Source organism: Protopterus annectens, chromosome 2.part0 (genome assembly GCF_019279795.1).
Source record: "Protopterus annectens isolate FY-2018-M chromosome 2.part0, PAN1.0, whole genome shotgun sequence".
NCBI classification, from domain to species: domain Eukaryota; kingdom Metazoa; phylum Chordata; order Ceratodontiformes; family Protopteridae; genus Protopterus; species Protopterus annectens.
In genome coordinates, this window is record NC_056728.1 from 98461029 (window position 1) to 98483443 (window position 22415).

The window sequence follows — 22415 nt, forward strand, 5'->3', positions numbered from 1 at the left end:
GGCACCGGCTTCTGAGGGTGTTTTCAGGCCTACAGATTTGTACATTAGACCGACGCCATCTTTAAAACTAAGGCCAGAATCTTAATCTGTGTCTACAAAACCAACGCCTGGGCCACGTGTACAGGCCCTTATGCCTAAAAAAACAAATGATGAAAATGGCTGAAGATTTAATTACTCTGATCAGGGGTAGCCAACCCCCCCCCCCCCTTCTAAGAGGCCTAGGCAAGACATTGATTATGAATCTTCTGAACAGGATTCTATTTCTTCTGACTCTTCTAATGAACAGGATTTGTCTATACCTACTTATGAGGACTCTGATGCAGAAGATTCCATTCCTTCTGCTTCTCCCCCTGAGGATTTTTCTTTTGGGGAAACTTTACATACCTTAAGGGAACATTTCCACTGGGAAAGTCAGGATTTCTCTGAATCTAAAAAGAGACTTAGGGATTTTCTTCTTCTTCCTCAGCATAGGCCTTTGGCTATACCTCCTGCTCTAGACATTGTTGATGATGTTTTTTCAGAATCTATTATGGCTCCTGATTCTCTGCCTCTGGCTCCTTGTAAGCCAGACAGATACTACAGGGTTCCTGACTCCCACAAATTCCTTTTCAAAAATCCTATTGCAGATCTTGAAACCATTTCTCAGGGTCCCAAGGGCATTAAGGCCTGTACTGCTAAAAATCCTACCCCTTCTGATAGAGATTTCAGGGCGCTGGATAGATGGGTTAAGAAGGTTTTACACTTCTGCAACCTTGGCAATTAGGGCTTTAAACTGTCAATTTCATATGCTTAAGTATCAACAGCATATCATGGGACTGCTTAAACAGAAAATTATGTTAATTTCTGACTGTATGGAAAATAAAAATTTACAGGATTTATTGCATTCAGCTGAACAAGTTGGAAAACATACTTTGCAATGTGGTTTTGATTCTTTGGAGGCCTCTTGCAGGGCTGCTGTAACTGGGTCTGTGCTAAGAAGGCATGCTTGGCTGAAAGAGCAAACTCTGCCTGATCATGTTAAAGCAAAATTGATGGATGCTCCTTTACAACAGGACCGTCTCTTTGGTAAAAAGGCTGAAGAAGTTTTAAAAAAGATGGAAGATAAAGCTAAATCTATGCAAACTGTGAAAGATTTCTTAAAAGTGCAACCTCCAAGATTTAGTAGACACTGGCCTACTAAGAACTGGTCCTTTCCAGTTCCTTCGAGAGCCACTCAAGTCAAACCCAGACATTCCAAAGGCTCCAGGTTTCAGTCACAAGGGACTTTTAGAACAAATCAATGGGGTGCCTCCTCCTCCTCCAAATCTGGAAACAACAAGGCACCTCCCTATGGTAAGCAGTCTCAGTGACTTCCCTTTACACTTACCAAGCATTTACCTTTTAGACGCCCATTTGGGGGGAAAGCTGGCACTTCATGCAAGAAACTGGCAACTTATAACCCAGGACAAATGGGTTTTAAATATAGTATCCCAGGGATACAGATTTCATTTCTACACGTTGCCAATCCCAAAAGGATGGCCAGACCTGCCCCCATATCAGTGGGCAGAGGCCCAGAAATATGTACTGTCCCTCGTGAACATGGGGGCTATTCAACCAGTACCAGAAGAGGAAAAGGGACAAGGTTTCTATTCAAGACTTTTCCTGGTACCTAGAAAAGACAAATCATGGTGTCCAATTCCGGACTTATCTACTCTAAACGCATTTCTGGACATTCCAAAATTCAAGATGCTGACTCTTCAACAGTTACTTCCTATGCTAGGCAAAGATGCCTGGTTGGTAACTCTAGACTTAAAAGAGGCTTACCTGCATATCCCAGTCAGGGAATCTTGCAAAAGATACCTCCGCTTCAAAGCAGGCTACTTGCATTACCAGTTCTCTGCACTGCCCTTTGGCTTGTCTACTGCACCCAGGGTCTTCACAAAGTGCCTGGCTTCAGTAATTGCGTTTTGCAGGCAAAGAAATATTCAAATATATCCATACCTGGAAGATTGTCTAATTCAGGCAGAAAACAGGGACACTCTTCTACAACATCTGGCGTTTATAAAAATGGTTCTAACTTGTCTAGGGTACACCATAAACGAAAATAAATCACAACTGGTACCCTCTCAAAAAATTACATTCCTGGGTGCAAGCTTGAATACAACTGCCCAGATGGCTTACCTTATGCCTGAAAAGCAAATTAATTTGATAACTTACTTCAAACAGGTGGCCACAAAAACCCTGCTATCTGCAAGACAAATTCTGAAAGCCTTGGTGTTCATGGTCTCCTGCATTCTTCTAATTCCATATGCAAGACTGCATATGAGGAAACTTCAGTAATACTTAAAATGTTTATGGAGTCAACATTGTCAGAGCCTGGAAACAATGATTTATATCATACCTTGCCTGCAACTAGAGTTCCTATGGTGGGCAGAGGCCTGCCACCAAAACAAGGGACTGCCATTCACTCCACCCCCTGCCACCCAAACCCTAACTACAGACGCATCAGACTATGCTTGGGGGGCTCATCTGGCAGGGAAGTGCATTCAGGGCAAATGGAGCCCAAATCAAATGCACCTTCATATCAATCAAAAAGAGATGCTAGCTGTACAGAATGCACTGACAGCCTTCAAGGACTACCTTCATCCAGGACAATTAATGATAAAGACAGACAACACCACAGTTATGTGGTACATAAACAAGCAGGGGGGTACACACTCCTACCCCATTTGCAGACTAGCCTTGGCATTGTGGAACACGGTCTTGACCAATCAAATACAACTACAAGCTCAATTCCTGCCAGGAAAGCTGAATTCTCTGGCAGACTAACTAAGCAGAAATCTCATGGACCCACACAAATGGAAACTGGAACCATGGATTTTCAACATGTTGACATGCAAATGGGGGAGTCCAGACATAGATCTTTTTGCCTCACCCCAGAACTATCAGTTGGACAAATTCTGCACAAGAACTCATCACAAAAAAGCCTGGAAAGTGGATGCTCTATCATTCAGCTGGAAAAACCTATCTGTCTATGCTTTTCCTCCTCTGCCTCTGCTCTACTAAAAGTCAAACAGGACAAACCAAAAATGATTCCGATTGCTCCAGACTGGCCTCGCCAACACTGGTACCCACTCCTGCGCAATGTGTCGCACCTTCCACCTGCTTCAGACACCTTACTTACTGTCTCAGCAGAACAACCAAATTCTGCACACTCAGCTCCAAACTTTGCATCTTGCAGCGTGGCTAATCACCTAAATTTACACTTACCATCCCTCAGCAAACCTGTGATGGATGTCATTTTGGAGGCAAGAAGGCCTAGTACTAGAAAATCTTATGCTGACAAATAGAAAGGATTCTGTGCCTGTAATCAATCACAAGGGATAAGCACAGCAGTGCCCAATATTCTTCAGATTTTACAATACTTAACTGAGATGCTTCACAAGGGCCTGTCTTTTTCTTCATTAAAAATCCACGCCTCAGCCATTTCAGCTCATTACAACGCAGAACCTCCCCTCTTCTCTCATCCTCTGCTTAAGCAGTATCTCAGAGGGGCCAAAAACTTAAGACCACCCAGGAGAGCTCCAACCCCTCCCTGGGACCTCAATTTTGTATTGGAAAAACTCACTCTCCCTCCTTTCGAGCCAGCTGCTACTGCAGACTTAAAATTTCTCTCCTGGACAACAGCTTTTCTTTTACCAGCCACTTCAGCTAGAAGGATATCCGAATTACAGGCTCTTATGGCAGTGGAGCCTTTCATTATTTTTCATACAGACAGGGTGTCTCTCAGGACCAATCCATCCTTCATGCCTAAGATGGTATCCAGTGTGGCTCTTAATCAGACTATTCATTTGCCAACTTTCTTTCCCAATCCACAGAACAAGGGGGAGCGGATTCTGCATTCATTGGATGTACACAGACAACTTATTGCTGCAGGGGCAGAGGGGAAGGCTATTTCAAAGCAGACTATTTCCCAATGGATAAGCCATTGTATTCATTTCTGCTATATGCACCATGGTAAAACTATCCCCCAGGGGATCAGATATCATTCCACCGGGGCTGCATCTACTTCTACAGCCTTTCTCAGAGGTGTTCCTACCAGAGACATTCTAGAAGCTGCTACCTGGAGTTCAGTTCATACATTCACCAAATATTACCATTTACCATTCTTCTCTAAATCCAGAGCTGGCTTTGCCACTGCTGTCCTGCAGGGCCTTATAGCTGGTCCTAATGCTGTGTAAATCCATCCTCCCAACCATAGCTTTGGGAATCTACCCAAATGTAATGACTGCAACAGTGAAACACGAAGAACATAGTTCTGTTGTGTACACTTACCATAAATGTAGATGTTCGAGTGTATTCACTGTCGCAGTCTTGGTTACCCTCCCTCCAACCCCCTGTTTTTTCTCTTACTATACCTCTACTTTACTTTACTATGCTTAAAAGCCTTTTTGGTGTATTTGCTTTTGTTTGGAGGTATATATTTGTGTTTTTAAATACTTAAATATTTGGCTCCCCATTTGGGGGGCATTTGACATCTGAGGCAAGAAAAACTGATGTAATGGCATCGGCTGCATGTTTTATACCCCTGACGTCATGGAAGAAGGGACAGCAACCGATGCAGGACCCAAGACTTTGTTAATCAGGCTGACTGAGGGCAACCTGCCAGCAGATTACCCAAATGTTATGACTGCAACAGTGAATACACTCGAACATCTACATTTATGATAAGTGTACACAACTGTGCTTTATCCCTTAATCCAAAAGGTGTGATGTTTGACTGAACAATGGCATCAGACTGTCTGCATTATGTACAATATATATAGATTGGAATAAATTGGTTCAGCATTTGTTAAAAGTATAATTTGTAGTTCTTGGTGGAGTTACAATAGTGTATGCATAACATCTCTGCAGCTTGAAGTTGCTAACCATTATCCTTATAGCACTTGGTTGCACTTTTATTATGGAGATGTTTGGAAAGGGATATAACATAAATCCTTGCAGAGAATCTTGGGAGTTTTATCTCTTGTGGTAGATTGTTCCTAAGAGCAAGACCTAGTCCGATAAAGGCGGGCTCCCAAATAGCCATTACAAAGGGGTTGGGTAAAGGAAATGACATTTTCTTGACTATTTCATAGGGAGTATGAACGTTGCCCAAATGGACATTGTCTCTTTACTGGAGGGCAGTAACCTTCATTTAAAACTGTGTGTGTCAGTGCTCCTATGAGTTAGGTTTTCTTTTTGTGATGTGTAGCCAATTGAGTTAATTAAGCAGACTGCAGTAGTAAGGGACTACAAGCAATGTGAATCTGCAAATTTTGTTTTCTGCAATCTGGAATTTGTGTATTGTAGGCAGAGTGAGTGACTAGTAATGTTAACTCATATTCCAGCTTTGGAAGAAGAACATTTTTGCAAAGTGAAGTGCAAGCAGCAGGAGAGGAGGTGTGAACTTTTATACTAAAGTTTTAGTTAGAAGTAACCTTGTTAACTATGTTGTCAGTGTGAATGTTGAAGTAGTGGGTGGATTGAAGGGTAAGTATTACTATAGCCATGTTTTTCTTGTTACTGCTTTATTTTTGCTAATACAATTATTTCATCTAGTAATGCTATAGCATGCTTTTGTCAGTTGCCTTTCTCTGGTATTCCTAGAGGAAATATCCAGGTTGTAAGCGCCCCCTTATCAGCCACAATCCCCCCAGGAGATCATGCAGCTGTTGTTTAAACTGCTGCAGGTTAGGGAAGCTCCAAAATGTATGCCACTGTGATTCTCTAGCTCATCAGTCTATCTCCAGTAATGCCCTGAGTTATTAGGATACACCTGCTGTAGCTTACTCCAGAGGATAAAAATATCTGTGGAGATATTTCCATGCAAATGTGTGGAATTTCTGGGAATGTGTGATGTATCTCAGAGTAAATTTAAGTAGCTGTAACTGCCACTTCTTCATAACCTTTCCCAGTAAGTTCAGCCAACCTTCCTGAAAGAATTAGGTCACTGGGTCTCTTGCACAGTTTAAAATTCTCTGTAATCTTCACTGTAAGTTATCCAGGGGCCTATTAGACTGTTTGAACTCGACCATTGATTGGCCCCAGATGCGTCAATTCTGCAAACCTAATACGTGTGATACTACCTTTGTATGAAGATCTATTTGACCCTTATATATGTTAGGTAATCAAACAGTATGGTTTTATATTTCTGTTGGAATCTATTCCATGTAACAAAAGCCTCCATTTCCACAAACTGTGTCTGTTCCAAAAGATTGGCATAATTCTTCCTCCTTTGGAAAGCTTATCGTAATAGGAGATAAAATTAAATTTAACTGGTCCAGTTTTAGCTTTTCCAGGACCCAGTTTTACAAGCGCTTGCCAAATCCTTGTTACATTTTCCCCATTCTCTGACCAAAGCACTACCTTTGAGTCGAATCCTTGCCGTTGAGCTAATGCTCAAACTAATTATTTCCAGTGTGGGATCACTCAGTCTGTATTCCAAGTACAAATAATTGTTATTTGTGCTGCTGTCCAGTATCTCTGTATTTTGGGAAACACCAGTCCACTAAAGGCTTTTTGATGTATCAAGTGACCCCACGCCTCCTTGGATTTAGCCTGTCCTTAAATGAATGCTAAAAAAAATTATAAACTTCTCTAAAAAAATGCATTACCTATATTCAGCAGAATTGGCTGGAAACAGTGCATTGCTGTTGGCAAGATACATTCTTATATTACATGGACTTGCTGGTGTGTTTCTAGGTCCAGAAATTTCCATTTCACTATGAACTCCCTGCATGTTGATTTTACATTTCCATACATTGTTTTTATGAAGTCCTGCAGTGTCGATGGTGAGATGAACCCCTACATACTTGACACTTTTACTCTGCCATTTCCCAGAATAACTGCGTTTCAGAAGAAAGGAAGGAGCACAGTTCACTGCAGTTGCATGAGTCTTATGTACATTAACTTGTAACTCATATTCACTTGTATCGTCCAGTAGTTGAAACAGTTTTGTCAGTGTGAGCTTTTTGGTCCACAGGATAAACTTACAGGTCATCAGAATACATTGCAAGCTTTGTCTGCTCCATGCCTAACGTAAAGCCTGTAAAGTCTGATTGCCCCAAAGCTTTCAAGTACATGTTACACACCAAGGGGGTTGGAGAGTGAACAACCCTGCCTAGTACATCTACACAAGTTAAATGAGGCTGACTACTCTATATTGGCTCATGTCCAAACTCCAATATAAATGTTTTTCAGTAAGGCAATGAAACCATCTCAAAAACAAAATGATTCCAACACCCTAAACAAGTAAGCCCATCTAACCCTATCAAAAGCTTTTTCTGTGTTCAGACATCTAAGGTCAGAGATAACGTCATGCAGCACAGTTCAGTAGAGGAGAATAATCGTTATTACAAAGAACAGACGTACACAGAAGACTAAGCAACCAAGGTCTTGTCTCCTCAAACACAAAATATCATTCTTTTATACTGTAAATGCTTCTAGGCAGAACATTTTCTGTCTATTAAACCATAACCACTGACCAATTAAAATTAAACACCTTTGTATTATTTTGCTTTCTAAAAATCTGTAAACCCCTTGTCTGTGCCTCTCTCCATATTAAGCACATGTTCCAGTCTTCCACATTGGAAATTTCTACACTGGCAATATCCACGTAGGCAGCATAAAAAAAACTAAAGGCAGCCCAGCCTGTCAGGATCCATCACAAAACAAGATGAATTCCAAAAAGAGAAAAAATACGTATTTTACACTTCTCCCTTCACAAGACTGATCCCCTGCACCCCCTGACTGGATCTCTGTTTTTCTTCTGAAAGTTACAAATTCTCCATGATGTTATCAAATATATGTCTTGGAGAGACAAATCCAAACTGATCCCTATGTATTAATCCACCTATTATTGGGACCACCCAAGACACCAGTAATTCCATTGATACTTTATACTCTTGGTTCAGAATTGACTTTGGTCTATATAAGCCAACACCATGAGGCTGTATTTGTCCTTTTGGAGTAAGTGAGGTTATGGCTGTTTTTTCAGGAATGCAGGACCTCCTTTCTTGATGTCAATGCATTAATTATATCTAACAACTTTAGTTTCATCCTGTCCGTATGTTTGGCTTGAGCTTCTTACCACCTCCCCCCACAATGTGTTCCTATGTGAGCAACTTGGCAATAGCCTTAAGATGTTTTCCTCTTAGAATGCTGTCATGTTGTGGACTTTCTAGCACATCTCTTTCATCTGTCTCAGAAATGAAGCCCCCAGTTTTGATGATAAAACCTTCTTGAGAATGTAAGAGTTGTGATCGCATATCCTTAAATATCTTCAAATATTAATCCAGTGGTTTGTGTGTTATTAATTACAATGAAGAGCCTGTATTTTATTGTCCCTTTCATGACAATAAATCTCCACAGAGGATATGCTAGAAACCTAACAGCCCAAGCAGATAATGTTTCAAATTGTGATCAAATAGTTTCACCACCCCTGTTCTCATTTCCTCAAGTGAGACAAAATATACTGATTAGAATCCAGTTTTCACCAGTCTACCATGTTCCAGAACAGTCGTGTATCTTTTGCACAAATTCTCTTTGGGGACTTTGTTTCTTAAAGAACCTTCCTCTTTTTTCTTGTTTTACTGGGTAACCTATTCCATTAACATTCAAAGTGGGAATCCTCATATTCCAAAATATTTTCATCACTTTTTGTCCATGTCCCATGTAAACATGCTGTATTGTCCATACCTGTGACTGCTACTCTTTAACTTCCAGCTTAGCTAAAAGACTAAATCTAAAACCATCAAAGGTCTTGGCAGTTGGCAGTCATGAAGTAAAATTCCTCCTCCTTTGAACTGCAGTCATTTCAAAAATCTACTAGCAAGACCTGCACTTCTGCAACACACTGGGGACATAAGCATTTATATTTGTAAAAATTGCCATAGCTTTTGTCTTGAGAGTTGCATCTTCATTCCTGCCATTCTAACAGATGCTGTAACTTCCATATTATAACCATCCTGAGCTACATTTTGTGTTCTGCTTCTGTATAAATCTGTATTAAGTTCCTATGACAGCTACTCTGTTCCGATTTCACAAATCTTCCCGTAACAACAATATACTTGTTTATTTATTTTATTTTACATTTGTTTTCCAGGAAAGTCCGACTGGGCACAGGTCAATTTTCAGCAGAGGCCAGGGGAGAAAAGTTCCACAAGTAACACAGTACAATAAAATACAATACATGAGAAAGCAGAAAATAGAGCATACATATAGCATTCATATGCAATATGATAGAGATTAACAAATCTTACAAAAGAAAATCATTGAGGTACACAATAAACTTAAAACAACAGTTATATAATATTAGTCAGTGCTCCACATATCAGTAAGTTAAACCATTTTACTTGTAGGTAAAATTCCCTTTAACATTTGGACATCTTGCATTTTAATTTACAGCTTTACTAATTCATGTTGACAAAATTAGGGAAGGGGGGGCACATGTAATTTTACCCCCCACCTCCACTCACATACATATATAAACTCCATTAAAGAACAGTGACCAAAAAATATTTACAACTTAAAAACATTACCATACCAACATGTGTTTTGCATTGTTTTACTCTTCTCCAGTGGTATGACATAGCTCCCAGAGACCCTTATAAACCTACACTCTCCAGGACTAAAACCAGAAAACGAATGGTGTTCAGCTCGACTGTCTCCCCTCTCCCATTCCAGTTGAGTGAAAAGGCAGCCCAGCCTGTCAGCTATTCTGAACAGGTTCGAGTTAGTTTAATCACTGTTAATGTTGGCTCAGCTATAAAGTCCCAGTGCTTGCAGTCTGTAGTGCCCTACAAAAGTTTCCCAATCAATCCGGAACCTATGAAAGAGTTGACTTTGATTAAACAGCTTATAATTCATGCTGAAAAACCTTATAGGCAATACATGACTCCCCAAATTCTATCAGTTAGATGTCCTGGTCTGTAATTAATGCTTCCAGAATTGCTTGCAGAAATAGTGACCTTCTGCAGTATTTGAACTGGGACCTCTTTCACCCTAATCAAGAATTGTATCCATTGACCGGTGAGCTACTACCCTTCATGCTGCTTGAAGAGATGGACAGTCCAGCACTGCTTGACCATAATGATAGGCATACTGGGAAGGGATATTTTTATTAATGGCTGTTCACCATTTCACATCTTAGATAGTCAAACATTTCAACCCAAAACTCTGAACATAAGTCATATTTTGTTTCAGCAATATGGTCAATATAGCCGACGACAAGAAACTAGTACACAAATAGACAGCTACATAATAAGTTGGGCACAGTGGTGTAGGGTTGCTGGTGTAGGTGAATACTCCAGTATTCGAAAAGTTTGAGGAAATGGCACCTACAAGGTTCTCTGTTATGCAGTTATTTGCCTGAAATCTTTACTATTGACATTTCAGTTCCGTTAAAAGTTGCAGTAGTGAGATTATGTAGATGACATAATTGTTAACCATATCACAATGCTGGCTTTCTGGTACAGAGAGATGAAGTCCTGTCTGTTGCCACATTTGCTTAGGTTAAACTAATGATCTTAGGTGCTGACAATGGAATGAGGGTGAGTGAGGCGACTTGACTTGCTACTCAAGTACTGCATTGTAGAAGTTGGTCTAGGGCTTAGGCAGCAACTGCTAGTCAGGAAGCAGCTTGCCAAACAATGCTCAAGTACTGCCATCAGGACTGGTGTTCTTCTGCAGCAGGGATTACTGACACTGTAATGCAGCATAAGGGGGAGATGTGCTCCTGAGTTTGCTATCCATCAGCTGAGATGTTAAACTGAAGTCCAAACTGCCTGAGTTGGTGGTAGCTCAGGTGGATGTCAAAGATCCCATGGCACATATCATAAGAAGAGTAGGGGAAGTTCCCTAGTCCCTTGGCCAAATTTTCCCACATCAGAATGAATTCCACCTTGGGTCTGTCCTGAAAAGGGGACACTGGCCTAGTGGTACTAATCTGGTCAACAAAGAGTAAATAAAAAAAAAGAACTATGGACACCATAGTTGACTATATTGGGGATTATCCTGATGTCTGTGCAGCTGCTGCACTTGAGAGGCCTCTGCTTCATTTCCCCTTTTTCCAGATGGGATCCCAGTCTTAGAGAGGTAAGCTAGGCACACTGACTGGGAAGGAGAGGAGGGGGGTTCAAATATATTTAGAATAAATATTTCTGAATGAAAAAGATAACATTTATTTGTGACTTCTACATCTGTATGAATACAAATCTCCATAAGCATTGTACCTAGGGTTAGACTCAAGACAGCATTTCTTGGAATGCTTTAGCACTGTGTTGGCTCTACAGACACATCACAGTTGTGTGAGCCATGTTTCCTCATCAGCGGGTATTCAGATATATACATACAAGTACATAATCACACACACACACATAATAAAATTAAGAGGATGTGGGATTTTGGGGGAGCAGTCCAAGTTGCCCACACGAGAGGGTGCTGGGGGAGGCTTGCCCCCTGCTAAAAATATGTTTCAAGTTTTTCCCCATATGTTCTGCAGGTGTGAGTTTTGGGAGATTGCCTCAAGAATTGTGTTCCAGCAGTCTGATTTCTTAGTAGAGTCCATTTATTTATATATGTATGTATGTATGTATTGCAATTATTTATAAATAAACATCTATAACTACAATGGAAAACGTAAAAAAAAACACATTTTGACCATCCTTTGGTATTAATTTTGACTAGTTAAGTTTGAATAATGCTTCATTAAATATGAAAACTTGTATAATATAGGAAGTTAAATTGAATTCCAATTTCTGAAAGGAGGCAGTGTGATTTTGGGAAACACTCTTGATAATAAATTATGGTTTGTAGGACATAAGCAAAGTTATAGAGAGTTTTAGAATAAGCAGCTGTATATTAAAGTTCATAAAATCAAGAGATCCTGTCATAGTGATGAGAGTTTTTAACAGCCTAGTAAGAAAGAAGTAAGATCAAATATGGATGAGCTGCTCAGTCACCTTTGGAAGAAACGTTGAGAAGTATTTCCGTGAAAATGCCTGTATTTAAATACCTTTCCTGTATGGAAAGGTTGAAGACTTTAAATCAAGAGTGGCAGTCTAAGCAGGGATTTAATATTGATCTATAGAACTCACCAAGATTGGACTCTGTTTGGCATCTTGAGGCATAGTGCAAGGCAGAGGTTCAACATGTTGGGTTGTCAAATTCCAACAGCTTAGCTTTAAAGGTAATATTGACAGAAGCTGATCCAGTTCAAAAGTTATCATAAACTTGGAAAATATGACCTAACCCATCATGTGGGAAGAACCCTTAAATGTTTTTACACACTTGCTGGATTTAAGAAGGATGGGGACTTCATAAATTTTGAGTTCCATTGCGCATAACTGATTATCCTGAAACCCGTAACGATGGTGACTTTCAACCACCAAAGCGCCATGCCTTAGATTGCTACTGCAGTCTGTCAAACACTTGGTTAATTATTTCATATTAGTTTGGTGTGTCCTTCATGTTGCAAAACTAAATGTTTTCTGTAGAGAGGCATGCCTTTACATCTGTCTTCCCTTGAGCATCATTAAGGAAAAAATTTAGCAGGACAAGCCTGAGTACACATGTCATTTTCCAAGCTTCAGTCATCCGACTGAAATCCTGCCTTTTGTCATGACTTTCTGTCATTCCTACCTTGTGGTGTGCCTCAAAACCTAATGACAACCCTTTCTAAGATAAAGGTAGGTGATAGTTGCTTTTCATTTGATCCAGTTGTTCAGGAAATATGCTAGTTGTCTATGACCTTCCCATTATGACTCTGTGTTGTTTGCATCTTGTATTGTAGTGGATTTCCTCTGATTACTGCCCTTTCTTTAAGTTGTTTCTTTTATGCTTCCCAGTACCAAGTGATGTGGACGTCATCCAAGAGGATCTCACCCAAACAAATGACTGATCCCAGAAACATGGCCTCAAGCTGAATGCCAGAAAATGCATCATCATCCCCTTTTGAGGGAGTGACATCCGCACATATTATCATATTAATAGCAATGTCCTAAGCACGTAATCAGTCGTGAGGGATTTGGGCACCCAGGTTGACAGCAGCCTGACTTTTGACCACCATATTGCTTCCGTTGTACGGAAGGCTTTCTACATGACCCACCTCATAAGTAAGGGGATCTCATCCAGGGACAAGGAGGTCATAACATCCCTGTATTCTTCCCTTATAAGGCCAATTGTTGAGTACAATACCCCCTTCACCATGTACCTCGCAAAGCACGTGCAGCAGCTGGAGAGACCTCATAGGTTCCTCACCAGGAGAATCCAGGGCCTCAAATATCTACCCTACACAGATAGAACAAAAGCCCTGTCACTCTAATCAGTTTCATACAGATTCCTCAGAGTTGACCTCTGTCTGGCATACAAAGCAATTTCAGACCCCGCCTTGATGGGACTGCTACATATTTGCAAGTCAAGCTCCACTCAAGTAACCCGCACGAGTGACCTCAACCTGGTCTGTGACATCAATAGGACTTGTTGGCGGGACAGATTTGTGTCCCAGAGACTCCCCCACATGTGGAATAGACTTCCTCTCCATGTCAAGCAGAGTACCTTGTTATCCCTTTTTAAATGCAATCTGGATAGCTGGGGAAACAGAAAATACACCCCTGGGATTCCACCTGTGTCCCTGCTGGGCAGGGGCTTTGGGTGCTGACTTGTCTAAACATGGGCTAAACTCTTGACTAGGCTTATAAGGGCCTCAGGGCCAATAGCCTAGTAACTTTCTGTAATTCTAAGGGTTAGGCTGACAGACTGGTCCATTTGCTTTCTGATTCTCATGTTTGTGAAGACTAATTGCATATTTAGTAGCCCATTTCTTTGAAACTGCTTCCATGTTAAGTGACTCATTGAGCACAGTAGCCTGTGATTTTACATTCAGCCTAGTTACCTCTGTATGGTAGGATGCTACCCATCATTTATATTGTCCATTATCTGTTTTATGGCCTCCCTTCATTTTTCTTACAAATTAATATAACTCTAGCTAGTTCTGATATTCTTGTAGCAGTACCTCCTCAGCCTTCTGATCTGTGAGAAATAGCATACATGTCTAGTGATTGTGCTCTTTTTTTTTTAGACTTCCACTTCTTCCTTTACATACTTTACTGTTGTATCCCCACCTCACCCCCATTTTCTTCTTTCAGTAAGGTGCCTGTATAACCTTATACATTCTGTTATATCAGTGCATGTTATTAAAATTGATTCTTGACATGGATGCCAGGTGAATTCATTAGGCTTGTAAAGGTAAGTGGCATGCATTGGTTTCTGGCAGTAGCCATTTTTAGAAGATACCGTTCATCATAATTGTTGTACAGACCTCCTTTTCCAGTGTTAGTCAGTCAGTTATCATTGCATAGTCATCACTTTACAAGGAAGTCAGTCAGCACTGACGTATTACATGCCCGAATGTCACATTCTTCATGCAAGAAATCATGTACAAGCACAGCACAAACTGTTTTATATGAAACTTTTTGTACTCCTCATGGTTTTCTTACTGGATAAATATTCAGCCTTCGGTTGATTGCAGATTGATAAGAACAGTCAACAGAACAAGGAGAGTGGCATAAATGTATAGCTTTCTATGTCTGCCTTCTGAGTCCAAGATGCTGAAAACATCACTATCGCACATAGGTGTAGGCCTTGCAAGTTCACTATTATTTAAGCTGATGGAGCATTTTCATGTGTGTTCTTACACTGAAGGAAACAATTCATGCGTATGCAGTATTTATGTCGTGACAATATACTTGAAGTCGGGTCTATATTAGATAATCGAACTTTCAAAAGTTTGACTGTCATAAGGTCGACATCATATGATCGAACTTTTAAAAGTTTGAAAATCTAATTAAAAAAAAAAAAATAAACTACACAAATAACCTACCTGAATGTTTTAAGCAGGGGGGGCAAGGCCACCTGCACCCCTCACACCCCCCGCTTTTTAAATATACCAGCTCCGAGATCACACTACAGTGCAGAAAAGGGAAATCTTCCTATTCCACGTTGTACGGAGATCTCTGTTAAAACGAACTTTCAAAAATTCGATCATATGGTGTCGACCATATGACAGTCGAACTTTTGAAAGTTCAGTCATCTAATATAGACCCTTGAAGTCATAAAATGCTATCAGGTTACCTTTAACATGTTTTGATTGCTTGTACCAAACCAACAGGGGCGAAAGGAAAGTGCTAATACTGTTTCAGGACTTACAACCATAAGTCATCTTTCCATATAGACACGTTCAGTATTGACTGACTGAAAGAGCAGTCAGTTTTTAATGCTATAGAACAGTTTCATTTAAGATAAAGGCCAAATATAAATCTGTTACTTATATGCCATGCCCTTCTAAAATAATTTTTTAGATGCATTTCTGTAGTATTTCATGCAAACAAAGTCCTTGGCTTACCTAATCAAAGTTTCTTGTCTTTTATTATTTTTTCCTGTTTACAGTATGGCGTGGATGTTATGGCTCGTGATGCCCATGGGAACACTGCTTTGGCCTATGCTAGACAAGCTGCAAGTCAGGAATGCATCGACATACTTCTGCAGTACGGCTGCCCTGATGAACGCTTTGTTCTTATGGCCACTCCAAATCTATCCAGGAAGAACAATAATAGAAACAACAGCAGTAACAGTGGAAGAATGCCAACTATTATCTGAATGTGATTTGCTCAAGATTTGAGCTTGTATTTTTTTTAGTGTTGGCAGCCTTACTGGTGCACAAGCTACATTTATTTATCTCTCTCCTTTTCACAGTTCAAGCCCAACATTCTGTTACAAATTTATCAGAGTACATCCTTTCTAGACAATTTAAGAAGATTTGATTTGGAGGATGTTGTCATGAAACTGGTTAAATTTCAGAACCAGAAGAATGAAGAGTCTGAAAAACAATGGAGGAGAGAGAGAAAGAGAATGAGAGAGCAAGATACACACGTACTCATTAGCTATTTGAGTTCAGCATGTGACTGTGAGGCTATTAAGTTTGGTTGCCTGACGACGAAGGCACTACACAGAAAGAAGGGGAGAAGGGTGAATGTTAACTTTCCTTAGCTGGCAGTTAAGTATGTCAGTACATTTCACCTCTACCAAATGGAACACTAGGATTCATCTCTCCTCCAAAGAGCCTGACGGCATAAATCAGCAGCAAGCACAGAGTTTGTCAGGTTTGAAGTTCCTATGATGGTATGTGTCAAATCAGTTGTAGCTAATTTGTCCAGGGAGAATACTGGCTTCATTACACTTGTATAGTTGAGTTCTCCCAGCATTACTGCTGCTTAATAGAACATGATTAGTCATCACAGAGAAAAAAGCATATTAGCTGAGGAGGTAGTTACATGGCACGGTTCGATGATTGCCTGGATGTGACTGCAATACTTTTGCAAGCTGCATATTATCTTAGACATGTTCTTTCAAGCCCATGAGCCCTCCTTTCTAAATTCCCTGTCATAATTTAGTATCTGTTTAATTTTTCAGTCCAAAGAGAGGAATTGGTTTTCAAGTGTCATTTGACGTTAGCATTTTTAGTTGAAAGGAGGAAATAGAAACACAAGAATGCTAAGACAGTGTATTAGGAGTAATTCTTAAAGGCACAGTTGCAGCCCTCTATTTTTGGGGTTATGAAGAACAAAAATATATTGACTTTTGCTAATGACTTCAGCTGCTCTTGCCCAGGCTGTAAATGTTGACCTACTCTGCTGAATCTGATTCAGATATTATTTTCTTGGTTTTGTACCATAGCGCCTAATTATACAAACTGCATACAAATTTGTAGCTACCACTTAAAAATACAGAAACTACATAAAGCCTCTTTTTGGCATATGCAGCTAAGAGCCCTAAACTGTCACTGAAAATGAACTTTTACCTAAGTGGTTGAACAGGTAGCTGCCATTTGTCATTTGTGATCAAGTCTGGCTCGGCAGTGTGTTTCTTTTTTTTTTATTATTTTTTTTTTTTTTAATTAGCTTTTTAAAATTCTCATTTACTGTGTGCAGTCATTATTTTTTTCTGAGCATGACTTGTACACATGCAGATCAATGTGTGGCTGTGCACGATTTCCTCAAAAATCAGTTCAGTGCAATACGTCTGACATTAGTATAATTTATTCTTCATCCATATCATTGGTGCCTGTTTCATTACTTTGCCCCCCTTCTAAAGTTTTTCTTTTCTTAAACACAAAACCCAAGGCTGACTGGCAGGTTTACACCACTATAATACACATATTTTTACCAAAATTTCAAATTTTACTAAATTATTTTTTGTATGTGAAGCACTTAATACCTGGTTAGGGAGCTGACTTTCATCTTCAGCAGAAGATAGGAGGCATGCATTTTACATAGGTTACAGCATCTTCTGAGTGAACCAGGCACCAGAATTCATACTTTTGCTGTGGACATGTTTAAACACTGAATTGTAGACTACTACTTGTGTTTTCTGTCTTCTATTCATCATATCAGTGTTTAGCATGAACCACCTTCAAGCATTTATGTGGTGAGAATAAACAGCAATATTATTTTTACAGAAACGTTGAATTAACCTGCAAGATCTTTCTTTCCCTGTATTCAAGCAAGTGTGTCACTCTACGTAGATCCAGTAGGTAATCTTTGGGCTGCTGTTTTCTGACTGTAGAGAATGCCCCTTGAACAACTTGGTTGCCTTAAGATAATTTTTTTTAAAGCTGTAGATGAAAAAGGACCCCCGATTATCACGTAATGTTACAAAAGACAAGACTGTAGCAGCACTGAACTAGTTCATTACACCTTTCTGAAGGCTTCCTAGTGAAATATTGGCATTCATAATGCCAAGTGCAGACAGATTGAAAAAAGGAATCTGCAGGAGAAGAGCAAATCTTGCACATTATTCTACTTTAAACTTGTTTTTTATGCAGTGGGCAAGCCCCCCCCCCCCCATACCCCACAAATTTATATATATACCAACTCTGAGATCATCATAACCCAGCTTGGACTTAGTATGTACAAGTCCATTTCTTTGGATGTTCATTCTCTGCTCTTCAGGACTCGCTCATCTGGGTCCCAACATTTCAAATGACTACCTTTCTGAAGGCAGTTGTTCCCCTTACTACACTGTGCATATATTTTTTTAATTTATTGATTGCAGCAATATTTTCTAATACTGATAATTTTGTAGTTTTCAATCAACAGTCCCTGTTTAAATATTTAGAAGCAGTTAGTATATTCTTAATATTTGTGGTATATTTCTCTTTCAAAGATAGTTCCATCCTTTTTAACCTTTGATTTCAAAGCTTATTGCTCTCAGATGTAATGCCCTTCAAACAAGATTTCTTTACTGTAGAAATAAGAATAAGTCAAAATAAGGGGAAAAGTTCAAGTGACAAGTTCTTGACTAAAATTTATGGCTTTTAGGCATTTTGAACAAGTAGGCTGGTTTGTAGTTAAATACTGTTTTATAATTGCTAGCTTCATTGATACGTTGTTAATGATGATATGTCCATTACTGCTTCGCAGCGCACTGCCTTCACATCATCATTCCAGTGGTTGGAACTATGTATGTGTATTAAGATTCGGTAAAATCTAAGTGTGATATTATTTGACTATTTCCACTACTTAAAAGCACATGTTGCATGTGCATATCACACAATGATTTACAGATTTTCCTTTTTTGAAAGCCAATCAGACTTGTTTAATCTGCTTTTTATTTTATTTTTTTTATTTTTCTATGTGTTGTAATGTATAGTCAATGTCAAATCTTCAAGAAATATTTGAACTGCTTCTTAAGTAAATATCTTTATATTACTACATGTCATTTTTATACTGGATCACTCCCTCCCTTTTCTTGGTGGTTTTCTGCTCTTTATAAATCTGGGAGAAGTGTTGTGTATTGAAATCTTTTCTTTATTTTTTCTGCTAAATCAGAATGCCAGAATCTAAAAACATGCGTCATTATCTTGTAGTGGGTGATCAAGAACATAATCATTATTAACCCTAAGTTATTGAGTAGACACTTCTAAGAAATTTCTTATATATTTCATGACATTCTGAGTAGTGCAGTATCCTTACTGATTTTCCTCATTTTTTCTTACCAGAGGCAGAATAAATTTTGCAGCTTTTTGTAAATATCTACTGTAAATTCTAGTGTTGTGGTTTACCAGTGATGTATATAATTTGCATTCATCTGTGTTTCACGTTTTATTTATCTTATGGTATACGAAATAGCTTTGAGCTTTAATTTTTTTTTCTGGAGCAAATTACCATTTCAGGACTTTTGCAGTAGTAGGCAAGCTGCTGTGGGAAATTTGACACATCTTTGTTACCTTCAAAGTGACCTGTATTTCATGTGTATTGGTACTGATTTTTGTCTATCCTTTCTTCCTCTGATTTATCTGCTGAACCGACTCTTTGAATTGTCATTTTTTTGAACAGGAGGTGTGGTTTATTAAATTCTTGTCATCCAGAATCCTTTCTTAAACAATAAGTCTGGAAGTATAACCTCCCTTGCATGTCGACCAAAATCAAAACTGAGTGGAAAACACAATGTACAGCTGCGTATGGTTTTCTGAAGTAAGTCTTGGCAAAAAGTCTCTTAGAATTTGAATTTTGCCATTGGGTCATTCGCTTTTATCCCTTCCTAACATTTTTCAGTGTTAAATGTGAAAGCAAAGGGAAACAGTTCAGTTCTGATAAAATGAAACAAATTTTTTTGTATCTTTACTTTATTTTGAATCATCTTGATCAGAAACAAGCATTTATACATAGAAAATGTTAGACTTGTCTCCTTTTTCTGTAGAATTATGAGGTTTCTGTCCATGATTTTTAATTGGCAAAACTGTCCTTCTTATTTACTCAAGATGAATTCCATGCTTTTAGACATGAAATTCTTTATTTCTTTGAGGTGGTTACATTTCTCTGAACCATAATAGGCTTCCCTTAGGAATATGTATCTTTTTCACCACAATATCATCTAACATGTAAATATTAAAAAACCTGCAGACTTACTGCTGCCCTGAAACACTAGCAGTATTCGAGAGTATGTTTTTAGATTAAAAACATAGAACTTAAATATTTATTTGAAATGCTGCTGCATTGCATTTTATTTTATTATATGTTGTAAATAAAATTTGTAAAAATATTAATAATTTTCACATGTTGATATTCTGTTGATCTCCTACATCTGTGAGTCAGTTAAGAAAGCATCCTTCTTTTATCAGTGTATCATTTGTGGTCTGTTTCTGTCTGCCTGTCTGTTAGAAATTCTACCAGTTTAAATATTGAATAATGTTAAAATGTATAGGGATGGAAATTATTATATATTCTACTGTGTCCAACAGAGCAGTCTGGCAGTTTTGATATGATAACAGGGAAAGTACAGGGAAAGCACTGTCCATCTTTCTGGAATGTGCTTGCTATCTAACATTGTTGCATACTGAAGGGAACTGACTGCTGGAACAGTTCCTGTGGGTTCTAGTTGTTTCTGAGGGCTAGCTTTTAGTACTTTTAAGACATAGTAGTGAAGTGCTTGGGCAGGGCATATCTGAGCTGAATTATGTCTGCATTAACTCTTTTTCTGTAACAAATTCTGATATTTGTCTGACATGCAGTGAGTACTAAGTGGTTAAAAATTAAGTATACTTAGCTGTTAACAGTGAGTTAGCTAAAGCCTGTGGAACATAATAATTAGAGCAAACAGCCTTCACACCTGGATATATATGTTTTAAGATCAAGCACAAAGGGACCAGATTATGTTTACCAGTAGTGGACACACAATGTATATGTTGCTGAGTATGTGTGTGCATTTGTATTTACACATGTATATAAAAACAAAATCTTTTAGAACACAGTGTTGCTTGGGAGAAACACACCGTATAGCCTTGCATTGTTCGACACGTTGCTTGCACATGTTGCTGTCCATGAGAATCGTCTAGATATTTTGTAAGACTGAACTGTACTTAAGGTTATGTGATTGTGCTCTGGTACATGTACAGTTTGGGTGCCTGAAGGCATTTGCCTTAGGGCATCACAGTAAACCCAGAGCTTACAAGTTTGGGAGCACAATGACACCTTATTTGATAAATTATTTTGTACATATAAAATTAAGTCCCATTAAAACACATGTACTGATAGCACAGAGCTTATTATAAAGTACTGTTAAAATCATTTAAGTGGTTTATAAGTGACACTCCATTTGTGTATCATATTTATTTTTCTTTCAATACTCTAGCATTGGTATTTTCACTGGTCACTCTATTTCATTTATTTGAAAAAAATTTGGCAGCTGTCACTCAGTGGGGTTCAGTTCACATAACACCCTGTTTTTTTATTTGCAATGGAGTAGTATGCATGTCCTCCCCATCATATAAATGCATTAGTTGGATTTAGTTTGGTTAAAATGTGTTACAAAAATATGGTAATAACTATATTATAATTGGTTTAAGAGATCATTTGGGTGTGTTTCATGCTAAGTAAAAATATCACATGTACCCTTCTAAACAAGGATGGGGGCCTAAAGTTCAAGCTTATACCTGAAGAAGTTTGTAGCACTATGGGGAAGTGCAGAACTACTGCAATTTTAAGTATTTATTTTACCTTTTAGTAGTCCTCCAGAAAAAAAATGAGGCCAAGAGGAACGTAATCTGCACAAAGTACCTATAATGTATACAAGCTTCTTGGGTTATCTGCACCTGACATGCCCACCATGGACTGTGCTACTGGATAGTAAATACAAGGGATATGTCTGACATAGGTCACAATTTACAGTTTTGTTTGTTGTGTAAATAATGTAAAAAAGATAATAAGGTAATATGAATGTTCTAAGATGAGTAGTTTTGTTTTTATATTACCTCATTTGGCAAGTTCATGTTTTACAATGACTCAATGCTTTATTTATATTGTTTGTACTGTAATAAAAGAGAAATGATACATACATTGGACTTTGCTTATGTTTCCTCTTGCCCATTTATGATGTAGTATGACAGTTAGTCTTGCCTATTTTGGAAGTGTGTGCGCGTATGGATGTGTGTCTGTGTATTTGTATGCATCACCTGTATAGTACTTGAAATTGAAATAAATTGTAATAATTCAAGAAGAATGGAATTGTAAAATGTGTCTTTTCAATAAAGAAACCATATTTCCTCTTGTTTTATTGTATGTATGCACTTGTATATGTAATATACTAAAACAGTTAATTTTTGTTAGTATGTTTTCTAGTTATATAGAGTAGTTACTATCTCGAGAGCTTTAGTTATGTCTAAATCACTAAGCTTAAGATATAACATAATAGGAAGGGCAACCGAAATATTTTAATTTCCAGATATGTACATTATATGGGGGTACAGTTATTTAACTGTACACAGACAAAATCTAAAGGGTGTGTAAACTGCTGTACAGCACACATGAAGTTTGTTTTAAGCAGTGTTGTGGTCTTACTTG

General features: G+C 38.6%; 1 protein-coding gene across 1 annotated transcript in view; it reads left to right on the plus strand.

Moving 5' to 3' along the window:
* The window catches only part of LOC122792978 (arf-GAP with GTPase, ANK repeat and PH domain-containing protein 1-like), a 2685441-nt gene extending 2663318 nt beyond the window's left edge, over nt 1-22123 (plus strand). The window contains exon 20 of the mRNA XM_044060583.1: nt 15466-22123. Coding sequence (XP_043916518.1) covers nt 15466-15675 — 210 coding nt within the window. The 3' untranslated portion in view covers nt 15676-22123. The remainder of the gene's footprint in view (nt 1-15465) is intronic.
* Nucleotides 22124-22415: the final 292 nt, after the last annotated feature.